The following is a 17,409-nucleotide window of genomic DNA, read 5'->3' as shown; positions in this document are numbered from 1 at the left end:
GTGGTCCATGTTCAAGACAAGGCAGCTGACTGAGTGGAAAGTTACTGGGAGCTGCCTTACACAATGACTTGCTTGCTTACACAACAACTTGCTGATGTGGCAACCGAAAATTCCATGCCCCTGGAAGGTCCCTAGGCAAACAGGGTAGAGAAACAGGATGGTAAAAGGGGATTGACTAACAGGCAAAAGAGTGAACCACAATACCATGAGAAAGTAAGTAAAAATTGTGTAGATGCCAAAAAACACTCAGAAAAGCCTGCACAAGAGAGCACAGGGAAGTGGAGATAACCAAAGCTCATGTCTAAAATTCAACCAATCCCAGAGGTACATATTACAATTATCCAATAGAAAATAACAAAACTTAGGTGAAGTCCGGACAGCTTGTACTCCCCACAGTACTTAGCCAATTAGGAACAGGGGGAGGGAGTGACCTGCACATTAGTTGGATAGAATGCTTGCCACAACTCTTTGGGGAATCTCTGCCCACTACACGTTGATCTTGCAAGACCTCCATTAGCCATTACACTCTCATTTTGGCTTTACTTGTGTCCTGATGGGAGGGTGAGTGTGTTTCTCACAATAGTTACTAGCAGAAAGGGAGAAAAGGAAGTGTAACAGAGCAACAAATAGCATCGAAGTAGATTATATGCATGTATGGAAATATCACAATGAAATCCACACTTTGTATAATGAATATACACGAGTAAAAATATTTTTTAAAGAAATAGCATGGTTTATTTGGGTTTTCCTGACATGACAAAAGACCAGAGAGGAAAAGACACACTGTGTCTTTTATGATTATTATTATATTATTACATAATAATATAACATATTATTATATATTATCAAGATGGTGGCAGGTAAGCACAGCACAAATGCTTATCACAAGCCTTTTTATCTTAACACAGATAGTGGCTATATGAGCAGCAGTTAGCTGTATTGCCAGGTCAAAAGAAATAATGTATTTCACAGGGAGGTAAGCAGTTGCATTAAAGGGAAAGTTATCCACTGATCAGGATTAAGTATTGCCCCTGGAAATGCTCTTCCTTGCTTAGATGGAAAGGATTAAAAAGGGTAATAAATGTTATCAGTGTCCTAACATTGGACACTAAGTGTTTAAACAGTGTTCTAGTGAGAGATGTTTGATGAAATATAAGGATAATTTGTGTTTAGAGGTATGTCCTTCACTAGACATTAACAAGATTTATGGAGGTTCAGAGGTGCAGAGTAATTGACTAAGGTGTGGATCACTCCCAGACTCCACAAGTGAGCTGTGTATTCAAGTTTCCATACAAGGCAGTTAGAGACCAGTACATACAGTTCTGCCATGTGTAGGGGAAGGCCAATCAGGAGAGTATAAACCAGTGAAGTTGACAAGGCTGATACAAGGTTCTAGAATGGATTATTGATCGCCAAGAGATTAGAGCCTGAAATACAAAAATGAGGTGGAGACCAAAGAATACTGTCTTAGATTCATGCAGAGAAAAGAATCTTCAGTCCTTTCTAGAAAGGGTCACCCAAGTGAGAGAGTGAGGAAACAAGATAAAATTCACTCACTCTCTTTCTCATTCATTGAACATTTTCTGAGCCCTACACTGAGCTCGATAATGATACTATGCAGAGGAAATTGAGATTGCTTGACATCCCAAAATGTCAAGTTTTAGAGAGATGCAGGCACCACCATGAAGTACAGCACGGGAGATATAGCCGAGGTACCAGTGGGTAAGGAGGATAATAAAGAAGAGAAAGTTGTGTGTGAGGCAATATGTGCACTCATGTCAGAGGAAAGGTGATGCAGGCCTGAACAGATCCTGGAGATGCAGAATTTTGCCGAAGGAATGAGGACTGGGGATAGACTCATGGAGGGTCCAGGCCAGATGCAGGTGCAGTTCTATGAGCCACATGTTAGAAGTGGAGAATCTGGGGACCTCCTGGTAAATCCTTAACTTGCAAAGAAGGCATCAATGGGCTGATAGGAGTCAGCCAGGACTTCAGTTACCTTGAGGGCCCATGCTATTTTGGAACAACAGGTTTAATCGTTTAGATTCAGAATCAAATGCTCATGAAGAACAATAGTTAGCTTGAACATGTAAAGTTGTTCACTATACCTTTGTTTTGCTTCTCTTCCGTTCAGTTTCTTGTTTTTCTGTCCCTAGATCTAGAAGCCATTTTCTGTGTCTGTCCCTGGCGCTTGCCTTTCCCTTCTACCACTACACGTGTCATTTCCACGTAAATGCCTGTTTCTACCTCTGGGATGAGAACCACTGTCTCACTAAGTTAGGGAATTATGTGGCTCAGATTGACTGAGCCAAAAACTCAAGTTATTTTCTTGCTGACATCTCTCACCCGTAGTCTCTGAAGCTGCTCCAACGCAAGGGTGCAAACTCAGGCAAACAATTTAAAACAAACATACCATTTATAGATTAAATCCTAGTAAATCGACTCAATGATCCTCTGATTCTTAGCACTGTGCCTTCCCATAGCTCACCCTGTATTCATACTGAGTTTGCAAGATGGTGTTCACTAGAAATACATACACCTAACATATGCTGGAGTCTCACAAAGCAAGATAACAGTAACAATAAGTAAGATGTCAGAGTTTCAGTGTAAGGAAACTACTAACGACATTAGTGAAGACATAGATAAGGCTAATAAGCAAAGACAATAGCTAAATTGCTTTGTCATGAATTTGTAAAATCATACAAAATTAAAAATAAATACAGCCACGCTAAGGCACAATCAGAAGAAATGGTACCTGATGGGAAAAGGTGTCTACAGTATTTCTTCAACATTTACTGAGTGTGAACCAAACTTAGATTCTAAGGACAAGATTAATAAAAGTGTCTATTGTACACAAGTAAACAAGTACTAACCAGCAATGCAATTAGAGAAATCACAGCTGCATGAACCCAAGTGTCCTGCGTGGTAGGAGGCACAGGAAGGCGGGACCCACTCAACCTAGTCCACCAAGAACTGCTTCACTCACAGCTGGTGTCCGAGAAAGGAATGATCATGATTGGGAGCCCATTGAAGCTTCAGTTCATAGGCAGCAGTATAGAAAAGGACTGATAAACAGAGCAGAGGACCAAGAAGAAGGGAGAGAGCCTCTTGCCTCAGTTCAACTCAGAGACCATGAGATCTTGAACTAAAGCAGAAGATGGCTAGGAGGAGGCCAGGGTACATTTGGGCAATATGAGGTACAAGGAGGAGATTTTTGGATGCATCTTGAAATAGCCACCACAGGGAAAGTGAGAGGCTTCAGAGTAGAGGTCACTGAGTTGGTTTCAATGATACTTGAGGTCCATGTGTCAAATGCAAGAGTGTGTTGCTCCACAGTTACCTGGAGCAGGAAACAGAGACTGCTAATGATCCGTGTATATTCTATTCTATAAGGATGAAGTCAAGGCAGGGAGTTTGATCTACTCAGAAGAGAATATGACAGGAGCCTAGAAGGCTGGTGTTCAAATCCTTCTCACTGGATGAAAAGAGAAGGCAGATTTGGACTGGTGAGTAAATTCAGTTCTCTATGAGAGCTTTTTCCATAGCCCACAATGTCCTTACGACCACAGTCTACCACTGGAGTTCCATCCCTAGAAATGCTCAAGTAGAAGCTTCAGGACATTGTTCATGAGCTTAAGTATCACATGATGTATGGACCAGATGGACGATCCTGAGGGTCCCACGTCTACAATCCTGGGATTCCATGGCTGTAGAATAGCAAAATTTACTTCTCTTCCCTTTATTCTCTTTGGCCACTACATGGATGTCAGCTGAGGTTGGAGCTTCCATTACAAAGGGAACTGCAAGGGATATAGGTTTGGACTTCTCCCAAGAAGTGGGTCTGTGGCTCATGAATGATCTGATTGTGGCAATGAAGAAGGAAGCCAGTGCCTAGGACAGCACCTTCCTGCTGCTCCCTGGAAATATGAAGACTTAGGGGCAAATGAATGGAAAACAGACGAATTAAGTTTACTTTGAAATATCTCCGGATTTAAGGATTAAGGGGGAAAGCACTGGAATAAACCACACTTTGGGTTTTGCTGACCCCAAAATATCTGAACAGAACTTATAGCCCTTGTTATGAAATAATACTGCTGCTGGGCCGGCTCCATTTTTAAAGGAAGTAGGAAAAAGGACAAGAGATAAGCCAAACAGTATTAATCTTGAATTCCACTCTTAAATGAAAAATTAGTTCTAGAAAAATATTTTTTATTGTGAAAATACTGTACAGAGGGGTTACAATTACATGAGCAAGGTTAGAAAAAAAGATTCTGGTGGCATAAAATTGCCTTCTGAATTCACTGTCTGGCTATTATATAAATACCCAGATAAAATAACTAACCTGTAATGGTGCTTGAAGCTGTGAGATGCTCTGAGTATGTGTTTTCTGCACATTGGTTCAGGCCTTCACAAGCAGTGAATAGCATACATACCACAAGTGAATACCACAGTTGATATCGTACATATAGAAACTCTCCCGGGGGACAGCAGGACATTGGGCAGGATGTTAAAGCAATGCAGCTGAGACTGAGTGCCAGAAGGTAAAAGTTAGGAAAAAGTGAGCAGTGTAGAGCTGTGTTCTCTATAAACTACCAAGAAAGGAAAGAAAGGAAAGAAGGAATAAGAGAGAAAAGAGAGCAATAGTAAACATGAACAATGATAATAATAATAAGTATGTCAACTCATTCAAAAATACTCAATGTTAACAGGGTAAAGAAAGAAAAAGGCAGCATGGGAGGATGTCAATGGGCTGGCAAGGATGGAATAGTCGAGTGCCTAACTGGCTACTCAGGGTAGGTCTGACTGAGCAGGTAGGATTGAGGAAGGTGGAACAGTGAGCCAAGCAGACTTCTGGGGGGACAGATTCCAAGAAGAGGAGGATACCTGATAGAGAAAGAAAGAATCAATAGGCCTGTCAAGTGATTATGTACCTATAACGTGTGCTGTGTTTGGTAAGCCAGACACCGAAAAGGAAAAAAAGGAATCTCCAAGCCTCAAGAAGCTCTGGTTGGTGACTTGCCATTGTGCATTCTTTATTTAGGACAGTTATACTCCCTTTCCACTCTAGTCGCCTTCCCAACACTTTCTCCTACCTGTTTTGTGTGTGTGTGTGTGTGTGTGTTGGTGGTGGTGGTTGTGAAGCTTGAACTCTCGGCCTGGGCATTATCCCTGAGCTCGGCGAGCACTCTACCACTTGAGCCACAGTGTCACTTCTGTTTTTCTGGTGGTGAATTGGAGATAAGAGTCTCACGGACTTTCCTGCCCGGGGTGGCTTTGAACTGCGATCCTCAGATCTCAGCCTCCTGAGTAGCTAGGTTTATAGCCATGAGCCACAGGCGCCCAGCTTTCCCTCGTCTTTTTTAATGCCCATCTCCTTCCGTCCCAGCCCTCCATTGACCCTCTCGTTCTTTTCTCATGTGCTTTTCTCCTTTCCCATCCTGACCTATCCCAATCTTCCCTTTATCCCTCCCGTTTTCTTTATCTCTCCACCTCACAAAATTACTCACAATTCAGCCAAATACTGGCTTAAAAATACATCTCTAATTGATAATATTTTGGGTTAAGACAACAAATAAAACTGGCAGAACTAAAATGGCGTGCCTTAACATCTGTAACTGATTGAAATAGAATCATCAATCTTCATGTCAGAATCCACACATGACAAATCTAACAGAAGAGGATTGGAGTTTGTAGAACTCATGATCACAGATGAAGATGCACAATGAAGGCAGCGTGTGCCTGTGTGGTATATGAAAAGCTCAGGCACAGAGAACTAGTTACACAGCCATTCTGAGAAAGTTCGGTCTCACTGATGCACAACTCTCCTAGTTCCTGCAGAGACTGATTTAAGGACTTAATTGTTTTCTTGGGGACTCCTAGAAGGGGGCTCTGAAGGACTTTCTGACCTCTGCTCAGATTTGTTACTTTTATTTTTTTTAATGTCCAGGTAGCTTGTAGTTTACTTCAGAACACTGAGAGAGGCCAGTTGTTTTCCTAGGAAATTTTTTACAATGTTCTTCTTCCAACTAATGGCTTACTTCAAGAACGATCTCATATATTCGGGTGGCACAGACCCCATGGATCACAAAATGTGCAATCTGTGCATCCCAGAGCTGGAAAGTCTCCATGTCATGTGAGCTACCGAGAGAATAATGCCAATGATCATCCAAGTAGCATTTAATGCCTTCTGTTCTGGGGAAGATGGATGCATAAAATCTTTCTAAACTACCAAATGTCAAAATAATATTGAGCAGAATAGTTGCCCAAATTATGGTTCTCTGCAGGATGGGTCACATGTAGTGAGAACTGACAAATCAAGTATGAAGAGAGGTAGGGTTGATTTTTTCCCTCCTCATAAATTACATAGGGAACGAACAACTCCTGCTGTGAAGACAAGAATATCAAGATCTTGTCTGCTTTAAGATCTGCTTTTAATAATAATAATAATATCCTACCCTTCTGCTGTGTCTTACATTATAAGCATTAATTAGGTCTTCACTCAGTACAGCCACTGTCTCATGGTTGTTTTCTTCCTCTTATAGCATCACTGAGAGTCCATAATAATTCTCGGGTTTAAATATTTATTTATTGCTTTGAAGGTAGGTTTCTCCATTTGGCAATGCTTTGAAATTATAATCAGCAGAAAGAAAGGTTCAGGGCTCTATTTTTGCAACTAAGAAACAGAGCAGAATCATAGTACTTTTTCCTTGTTAGAGTGAAAATAGCCCTTGGGGGACAATTCTATTGGCTCGAAGTACTGTTTTCCCATTTACTTCCATCCATTTCAAACATGCTGTCTCCATGCTTCAAAACCACATACATTTTGTGTTTTCCTCATCCTGTGACTCTGCAAGTGCTTAGAAGAGTGCTCGGCCTTGACGTTGATATGTAGAAAAATATTTGCTCCATGAAATTAAATTCATGTTCAAACCCTGTGTTTTGCAGGCCTTAGAGGGCCCCTGTGTTTTGCAGGCCTTAGAGGGCCCTGTTTACCACGTTTGCAGTACAGTTTGGAAACTGATTTGTTTGCTGACATGGCCTTGCTTTTCTGTGGTCATCAGTGGGAAAGAGATAGAAAAGTTAACTGTCACATTCTTCCAAACATCTAAAGCGAATGCACAAACATTCTTTTAATGATCAACATGCAGTGGATATTTAATGAGTGTCACACGCTGTGGAGTTGTGGGGACAATAAAGACAAATCGTATTGCATGGATAGAACAACTGTTTATTTGACGTTGTGAACTGGCTCCAGTGAAATGTGCTATATTTTATAGATCATATTTTAAACTTCAATAAATTAAAATTTTGGCTATTTCTTAGAGTCTAAATATAACCTACTAGTTATACAACAAGACTGCCCTAATGTCTCAGTTCATTTATTTACCCATTTCTTTTTCCACTTCCAGTGAATTCTAGCACTGATTGCTGAAAGAATAGAAGTAGAAAACAAAAAGGAGGAGAAATGATCTTTTCCTTTAATAACAACCACGTCTAACTACTGGCAACATGAGAATAAGTAAAAATAAAAGTCCTGTGAATCTCAGATACTTTGTGTTTCTTAAACTTGTTGTCTGACTGATTTTGTGCTGGGTGGTTTGCATGCTGTAAATTCAAGACTGAGCCGATAACGTACTGAGATGATGCCATGACATACCCTGTGGTTCTCAGCTTGAATCCCTAGAAATTATGATGTGACTCTTCAGACATGAGTGTGATTCTGCACATAAGAAAAGGCTACACAGGCAAATGGTAGTGGCTCATGTCTATAATCCTTCTACTAATGAAAATGGACACAGGGAAGATAGTGAGTGCTTGGGGGCCAGTCAGAGCAAAACCTCATCTCAAACAACATTTGAAAGCACTTGTCATCACAGCTGCATGGGAGATTGGAAGGTTCACTGTTCCATTCCAGTCAGACAAAAAAGTTCATGAGATTCTAACACAACAGAAAAACCTGTTGCATACGCCTGTCATCCTAAGTAAGGCATGAAGAAAAAAATGGGAGGGTCACAGTCCAGGCCATTGATTTAGGCAGAGTGAGACCTTACCCTGAAGACGACTAGAGAAAAAACAACAGCAGCAGCAACAAAACAAAAACAAAAACAACTTAAGCAGAAGAGCGATTCCCTACCAACCCAGACCCAAAGAAACAAAGGTTGCATGGTTTCCCTCCTTTGTGGTAGTTCAAATGTGCCTATACATCTGTAAGTAAACACATAGGCTAGTATACAAGTGGCTACAAACGAATTAACTCAAGTATAATAGCTCAAATAGTATAATCTTTTAGAAACACTAAGACAAAGCCCAACAAAATCAACACCAGGAAATGGGTACATCCAACGGGGCAAGTCTGGCCAAGGGGAGAGGGGTAGACGAATGGAGGAGGAGAGGAGGAGAAGAATGTAGTCAAGAATTCATGGACTATATCACAAATTAAGAAAAGCAAGGGAAGGATTGAAGGGATGAGAATTCTGAATGGGTGACACTGATCAAAATGCATAGTATTCATAAACTACTTTGTTCCATGACACCTCTAGTACAACTACTTAAAGATAATTTTAAAAATAAATAAACAAATTTTTAAAAATATTTAAATTACTTGTGACTCCAGGATTTAATGCTTATATTTTATTGCCAACTTATCTATGTGTGTACCTATAATTAGAGTAATATAACTTAAAATACTGCATTGTTATTTTTATATTAATTAATATTGTATACAACTTCTTTTGTCAATAATCCTGGAACCATAAATTAGAACATGAAGAAAGCAATGAAATGAATACTGGTCTCTGCTAGGAAACAAAATGCACTGTGAAAGAATCTACTGAGTTCACATTATCTCAGAGGATCAGATGTATTAATCAACTCATGTTTTTCTCTTTCCTAGATATTTTGTCTCCCATTATTTTTGAAATAGCGTGCATGTCCAGGCGAAAGAATTTTCTAACTCATCACAGTGAGTCAAAGAAAACAGAGTCAAGTTCAAGTTCTACTAGGTATTCATGTGCTTAATAAGCCATTAGTTTGGATCCTTAGAAATTTAGGATGAGGATCTTCGGATTGTATGACTCATCCTCTGGCCTGAAGGTAATACTGGGCAGTTCAAGGATGCAAACAATAGGCCAAGGAGTCCAGACTGTACTTCTGTACAGCCCATGACAGAAGTGCTTATTCTTAGCCAAGGCCCTCTGAATGTCAGCAAGGTAATTATTTCACACTGGGCAGGAGGCAGTCATTGAAGTAGTCTCCTATTCCCTTTCTTTCAGTAGGAGCTTCTAATGAAAAGTTGTCTAGATAATGTCACTCTTACTCATATTTGGACATAATCTCAAAAATGTGGGTTAGTATTTGTGACCAGAGTCTGCTCCTAAAAGAGCATATGGCAGTCTTTTTGTGGTATCATCTAGAGTGGTGATTTGTAAACCTAATTTCCACTCAGGTTTCTGACATGAAGAATCATGAACGTCCTGATGGGTGTGTCTGTATTTAAATACCTAGCTAATTGTCAACTATCTGCTCTTAGACAGATAAACTAAGCTACACAGTGTGAAGCAAGACTTCAAAATACCCTGAAAGTTCTTCTTCCTCCTGTGTTTTCTTGGTTTTTAGTTGTGAAAGAACAACAATTTTTATGAATTGATTCATATTTTACATGCTCAGGGGAAAAAAAGAAACAGGTAGAATGGAAGCCAGACAGGTCTGAATTTAGAGGCTACCTCTGCCACCCTAGTTAAGAGACTTGAACAAATTATATAACTTTAATGTATCTCAATCTCACTTGTAAATGAATTTCTTGTTGATATTACATTATGAGAACTAAATGGTATAACCACTGTAGAATTTTGTCACGCAGAAGAGTCTCAAAAAAAAACCAACAAACAAAACTCTATCAGCCACTACTACTAGCTAGTAAGGGATTATGAAAACTGGCTTCAGTAAGTTATTTATCTAATAAGAAGTACATGATTCATCCTTCCAAATAACAGGCAACTGGGTTAAGTGCTCAGGATTCAAAGCTTCTGTTGTAGAACAGAAGATACGATGCTGCAGACATGCATAATAGAGATAGGAAATGGTGTGCAAACACAAATAGTGTATCAGCTAACTTTGCTTGGTGAGTTAGGAAAGCCTTTGTAAAGCAGGATGAGTGGGAGTCTGCCCAAGAGGAATGAGAGGGGCATCTAAGGCAGAAGAGGGCAAAGGCATGGAGTTATGCAAGAGCTTTTCACCATCTTAGACCCATAACCCCCAGCTTATACTGTGGAAACTAGATGTGAGGTGTCGGTTAAAGTTTCAGCAGTATGGCTGGTCTTGAACTCAAAAGTCCAGTTGTTTGAGAGTTGTCACATTTGAAGACTTGGCTTAAGAAAGGATGGGCTCAAAATTCTATACGACAGTAATGTTTGTTAGTTAGTATATACCACTTGTCTTAAAATGTACCAGAATTGGGCGCAGGAGGGAAATGGTTATTTTTGACCAAAGACTCGCGATTTCTAGCTCTTCGGGCCCCTATAATTTCTGTGATGGGTTGCCCTTTTCAAAAGGAACATCCTGGAAGTGTTCTAAAAATTGCTGTAACTAAAATGCAGGCTTCTTAGTTAATAACAAAACTGTGCCCGATTCCAGAAACTGGAAAGGATGATGGTACAAAATTGCTCTGCAGAAAAATCTAACCCCACATCTTGTAAAGTGATGTTCAAACCATCCAAAGTGTTTGACTTAAACTCATAAAGGGAACACCACTGTAAAAGTATCAAAAAATGAGACTGAGAAGGAAAAAGCCTCAGGCAAATACCCCAGCAAGGGGAAAACCTGACAAATCCATTACTAGAGACATTTCCAAATGCCTGCAATAAATCTCTCAGGGAATTAATAGCGTTTGCTGCCCATCTGGGGAAAACTGTCCGAGTATAATATCTACTTCCAAGACAGTCTCTTTGATGGGAGGCGGGGCTGGAGCAGTGCTGATGGTTGTACAGGTGGACATCCGTGCTTATGCTCTGGAGAAAAATGGCACCAAATTCAAATTCATCTCAGAGTGCTCTCCTTGTATGATCTAACACCACAGACATTTCTTAAAACTGTGGAATCATCTACTATCCAGTTAGGATCACGACTTAATGTCATAGGGAGAAATTTTTAGTCAGTACTATTCTCTAGTTGTAATCGCTCATTATAATCTAAGATTTGACAGCTATTTGGGTAGATGCTATGGGAAATCTAAAGTAGAAAATCTGTGCTTTTATAGATTTTTGTTTAATAACAGCCAGTTTTTTAAATCCACTTACCATTCCATGATTCAGCCACCCTGGGATAAAATTATCAAGCAACTTCGGGTATATCATTTCTCTGTCATAGGCATAGATGATCCAGAACACAGCGACAACGAACTGGAAGGGAAAAGAAAAATTTTATTTCAAATTCATCACCTATCTACAACATTCATTTGGTTGGCTATCTGTTATTAAAAGATTTCAAACACAATGTGGAATTTATGCTAAGACACAGCATTGACCCCGGGAATGACTGGAAAGAAGGTTTAAGCTTCACTCAGTGGGTGGTGATGGTTAGGGTGCCTCTTCTCTCTTTGGTTGCCAACTTTGTCCTCAGACAGAGGAATCTCTGAGGGAGAGCCAAGAGGCCTGCTGTCAGGAAGAGCACCATTTCAGAGTTAATCCTGCCAGTCTGGGTCCTCTCCAGAGGGTTTAAAAGTTCACTGGTGGTTTGTTTGTATCCCAGTCTCCACTGTAAAGAGTTAGCACACATTCAAGACACTGTCGGGTATGTCCCTTTGCCTTGAACCCACCATATGGTTTAAATTAATCTTCACCCTCTCTAGTTTCCATTTCACCACTAACAACATTGGAACCACTGCTTATAAAATGCCCCAAGTCACATTTCCTGCAAATGTATTAATTTATACAGCCTCAGCAAGGACTCTAGTTGCTTTGAGAAGCAGGTTATATGGAAGGTCAAGAAAGAATCCTAAGTCCCTTGGAATAACTTAGAAGCTCATCTGGGTTTCAAAAGTTTGTTTTGGCTTATTAGTAATATAATCATTGAAGGAGAATACAGGACTCAAATTAGGTTTTTTTGATTAATTCTTCAAACTAACGATGAGAAAAGAAATTCAGATAAAATAGAGAAATGACTACTCCATAGTCTTAACCTTCAGTATATAATATAAAAGAAAAAAGTGTACATTTTGTACATTTTGTAAATGTCATTAACTACAGCAGGGCAAAGGAACAATCCAGGAGAGTAAGGCTCTGCAGAATGATGTCTCAAAATAGAAAATTCTACAGAACAGAAAGAAGATGCAACAGGAATATTAAACAGAAACAGTTTTTATTTTACTTTTTAATAACTTGAGTGATGTATGCATCCAGATTTTATTCATATAAAGAATACATATTTTAACGTTTCCTTTTATAAGAGACGTGGTTACATGGGGCAACTCAAGATTAGTAATGAAATGGCTCCTAACTTGTTCTTAGGTAGCCGTGGGGGGTGAGGAAATAATAGCTTTAAAATTTACTGTTTTATATAACACAATGGGTGATCACCACAATAGCCAACCAGCAGTTACATACCTTGTTCTGATATCAGATTCGATTCTCAGTTATTTATCTTGCTTGTGGACCAACTATTTTCACTGTCAGCTTATAAAAATAATGGTGTATAACCATAGATTTTCACAAACAAAAATAACTTTTTAAGTATTTACAATTTTAAATTGTTTATTTAGACTGGACTCAGTTTCTTAACCACAATTCATAAGGCACAGAGTTGATAGCTACTTTGAATCTTTGTTAAAGTGTCTCTCAACATTCTCTCCTTAAGTCAGGCTGGAACACAAACCACTGCATTTTACCTACTCTCAAGGGTTTTATTTCTTCTATTTTAATAACATTTGTATAGAAGTTTCACATATCACAAATGGAATCCCATTATAACTTCATCAGTTTTAATCCCACTAATTTGGATGATAAGGTCAAGAGAATCTACAATGCACTTAATTTATAAACTTCAAGTTAGACACATAACAAACCTAATAGAAAAAGCATGTTTGTTTGTTTTTTCCTTGAATGCCTTTCAAATTGTCAGTCCAGATAATTGCGTGGATTAAAGTCCAGATTGCATTTATAGGATGGTAGAGGACAGACAGAAAAGGCTGAATAAAGTCCCATTTATAACAGCGAGAAAGAGGCCTGTGCCGAACCATTAAAAAAATAGGAGATTTGGTCTGTAATTGAGTGTCTAGAAGTCAGAATGAGTGGAGAAAATGATGGAATGGAAGACAGAGCATGTCCAAAAAGCAAATCCCAGGAGAAGAAAGAAATCAAGATTATGGACACACTTCCTTCTCCACATGTTCTTTTGCTAAGAGCTTGAAAGAGGGCCAAGTAGTTCAGAGTGGATGGGATTTGGGGCGCTGTGGTTGGCTACATACTATGAAGGCAATAAGAATATTTGATTGTCAGACCATGATGAATCAGGATGGTTCATGTGACATGTTAATGACATGATTTTATGGTAGAAACAATCAGGATATTTTCCAGGATTGTGAAGTCTATGCGGAAAAAACACAAAGATTTAGAAAGCTGATGCTGGGGGTTTCCTAATGCTAGAGATTGGGTGAGTGAGAAGATAGGAAATAAGAGGGTCATGAGATCACAAAGCGACAGATCATCCTGCGCCAGCTATTATCTGACAAAGGGTGCTGTCCAGTAAATTACAGGAGATAACTTGTGGAAACTTACTCACACGAACAGAAAACATTTAACTAAAGACAGTCCTGCCTGTTTTCACTTTCTTCTTGACAACATCCATCCACTTAGGAGTCACTCCACAAGGATACCAAGGATTCACTGGGAGGCTTCACAGAAGCACTGCCTGTGGACTGAGACCCAGACCTTATAGCCTGCTACGCATACAGTCCCTGAATCTGCAGCACTGGCATCACCTAACTTGTTAGTTGCAGGCAGTTCTGGGCTCTGAACTCAGGGCTTTACCCTTGCTAGGAGTTAGGATCATAGGTACAGATCATCTTACCTGGCTACTTCTATTCCTAATTTACTTGAGAGGCATATTTGTACACACATACACACTCACATGCATGAACACTTGCATACACACACACACACACACACACACACACACACACACACACACACAAAACTGCTAATATTTCCAGATGATTTTGTTTCCTGAGATAATCTGTGAGCTTTTCCCCTGATTGTGTCAATTCATAATATACTGATTGGTGTGTGTGTGTGTATGTGTGTGTGTGTGTGTGTGTGTGTGTGTGTGTGTGTGTGTGTGTGTGTGTGTGTGTGTGTGTCCTGAGGCTTGAATTCAGGGCCTAGGTGCTGTCCCTGAGCTTTTTTGCAAACGGCTAGAGCCCTACCACTTGATCCATAGCTCAATTTCCAGCTTTCTTCTGGTGTATAAATGGAAATAAGAGTCTTATGGACTTTCTTGTCTGGGCTGGCTTCAAACTGTGATCCTCGGATCTCAGCCTCTTGAATAGCCAGGATTATGGACAAGTGTGAACCACCACAGCCAGGCTTAATATAGCAATTGATTTTAAGTATCAAACCAACATTTGATTCCTGCTTCAGCAGTTTGTTTTTTCCTTCCTTCCTTCCTTCCTTCCTCTCTCCCTCTCTTCCTTCTTTCCCTCCATCTTTCTTTTCTTTCTCTCTTCTTTCTTTCATGCTAGGGATTGAACCACAATCTTAAGCATGCTAAAGAGGCACCCTACCACTGAGCCTTATGCTCATGAGAGAGTTTGAATTTATATACGGTTGTTCTTAAACTTTTCCTATGCAAATTGGCAAATCAAATACCTTCCCCACGGGCGAGCCAGTTCTTCTGCCACAGCACAGCTGGTGGCCACTTTCTGCTCATCATGAGGGATCATTTGGGACATCGCTAGGACAACCTACTACTGCAACTTCAGTCAATACTTTGATTCCTTCCATATACCGAGGGGACTCTACAGAGTGTTCGAATCAAAGTGACTTTTAAGAAAGTGAGTCATCTTTCCAGGTGTAACCCCAGAAGGCCAGAAGGCCCGGCTAACTGAGCAATTCAGTCTTCTGAGTAAGTCCCTAGGTGTAAACATGGCACAGATGGTAGCTTCTTGGCTTTGGGCCCTGATAGGCTCATGATAGCATGGTCATCAGCAAACCCAAAATAAATTTGAACTCTACAACCAGGGCATGGATTTGAAACGAAAATAGTTTCTCATGGACATACCAAGTGATTCAGGAATGTTCCACTGTCATAAACAAGCTCCTTCTCTGACCAGGGCTCCTTCTTTGACCAGCTAATCATCAAACACCTGTTGCTTCTTGGCTGCCAGTACCAGAATACTGTACTTGCACCATTATGGAAAGAGCTCAGTCATCTTCCAGGTCTTCCGGTTTTCAAGATAAAATATCTGAGGTACAGGTAGCATTAGTGCCTCATTTGAACCCCTAGAATTACTGAAACTCAAGAGAACTGGATGCATTGCTTCTTTAAAAAAAAAAAGTCTCTCAGGAAGAGGCAGGTAGTTTCATCTTCTGTTTACTTTCAAGAATCTTTACTGATTAGTGAGATTTTTTTCAAGTAGATAAAGCCAATTAGAATGCCATGGATGTTGTAGAGAAACTGCCCATGAAAGAGACTAAGGAGCCATATATGTGAACAATATATCATGATCACAGACACCCACTGTTGAGGGAAGGAAGAAGGCAAGGTAGCAAGCATACATTTCTTTATGATCTTCAGCTTCAGCATGATAATGATCCTGTGAAATTGTTTTCCCTTTTAATAAGCTCCTATTCCTACTATCAAATAATAATAAAGGAAAATTCAAATTCTGTTTTCAAACTTTATTACATTGCTTTCCAAGTTCTCTTGGCTTGCTTTCCAAGTTCATATTGTTTCTCAAAGGCAATCTTCGGAATATTTGGCTATGGCATATTCCCTTTTTCAACATGGGACGTAAGAGTAAGGGGTACATTCTGGTTGTTGACCTGGCTTTGTCTTTCATGGCCTGTCACACAGTGAAGGTCTTATTTTCACATGGCTTCTATTCTCCCACCTTTCCACCTGGGAGAACCCGAGTCCTTGTATTTCCTGAACCACCCCTCAAAATCAGAAAGGCAGAGTGAATCATCGTAACCCAGACAATGTTACCACATTTACTTTTACTTTTGGTGATACTCAGGTTGGAACTCAGGGCCTTGCACCTGCTGCTCAAGTGTTCTCCAGCTCTTTTTGGCCTTCATTATTTTTGAGACAGGAGCTCCCTTCCTGCCCAGACATATCCCTGCCCCACAATTCTTCTATTTCATGGTGCATGTTCTGTTCCTTTGGATCTAGCGTAAGTAGCACCTCTGTATGGAAGAGCTTTAGCTCTCATTTCCTATTATAGGCCCTGGCCCTGACAGATAACAAACTCCTTGTTTCTTTTTTAAATTGTGCCCCGTGGATCATTGTGTGACACCTGCAGAAGAAAAGTATCAGAGGGCAATAACTGGTCTGCTCCTTATTTCTTCCTTCCTGGCACATAGCACATATATAATACAAAATTTCAGAATAAATAAATTAAGTATATTGTTCTTCCTTGTATGTGCCACCTCTCCTGCACGAATAAATACCATTTCACTCCTTCAATATCTTCATATAGACCTAACTTCTTCATGTTCTTTGAGGGGTTTGGACACCCTTTGTGTAAGGAAGAGAATGCATTGTTTCTCTGCTGTATTCAAAGTTTATAGGTTCTCAGATTTCTATCTACATTGCTTCTCCTTCACCTACGTAAGGCTCTATCATTCTACAGTAATCCTCTGGGCTTCTAGATCAAAATAGAAGACTACAAATGCTTTTTCCTAAACCACCTAAAAATAAGAGGAATGAAGGAGAAACAGAAGTGAAACTAATTTTTAAAACAACAACCAAAAGAAACCTCTGGAATCTAAACATCACACTTTAATAAAACTCTCTCTGCCAAGAATGTAGAAGGCTGAACAAAGACAGGGATGCTCTGAGGGAAGAAACAAGATCCTATCACTCTCTGGCTGAGTGAGCAGAACGGAGAGGTCTGACAGGTGGCCTGCCCCGGGGGGACGCTAGCTGACCCTTGATGGGAACACAAGCTCTCAAGACATAGGAGCACTGGGGAAATGGTCTGATCCTTCTTTGGCTTCTCCTATCACAGGTGATGGTGCTAAATGTGGAAACAGGCCAGCACGTCATCTCTGAAGGCGCTGGTGTGGGTATGCTAAGGTCAGCAAGAGAAGTCTGGTGGTCACGTGACTGATTCCACAGCCCGTGCTCCTGATGAAGACCAACATCATGGTCGTGGCACCGCACAAAGGGGTTGTGATAAAAATAAGTCATGGAGGC

At 40.2% G+C, this 17,409-nt stretch overlaps 1 protein-coding gene across 2 annotated transcripts in view; it reads right to left on the bottom strand.

Annotated features, from left to right (window-relative positions):
* Positions 1–17,409, bottom strand: part of Aig1 (androgen induced 1) — a 215,014-nt gene that overhangs the window by 130,883 nt on the left and 66,722 nt on the right. For both annotated transcript variants that reach the window (XM_042669087.1, XM_042669133.1), the window contains one exon: positions 11,295–11,396. In XM_042669087.1, coding sequence (XP_042525021.1) covers positions 11,295–11,396 — 102 coding nt within the window. The remainder of the gene's footprint in view (positions 1–11,294; positions 11,397–17,409) is intronic.

This window comes from Dipodomys spectabilis, unplaced genomic scaffold (genome assembly GCF_019054845.1).
Source record: "Dipodomys spectabilis isolate Male_0828 unplaced genomic scaffold, ASM1905484v1 ptg000001l, whole genome shotgun sequence".
NCBI classification, from domain to species: Eukaryota; Metazoa; Chordata; class Mammalia; order Rodentia; family Heteromyidae; genus Dipodomys; species Dipodomys spectabilis.
This window is presented reverse-complemented; position numbering and strand designations above follow the sequence as displayed.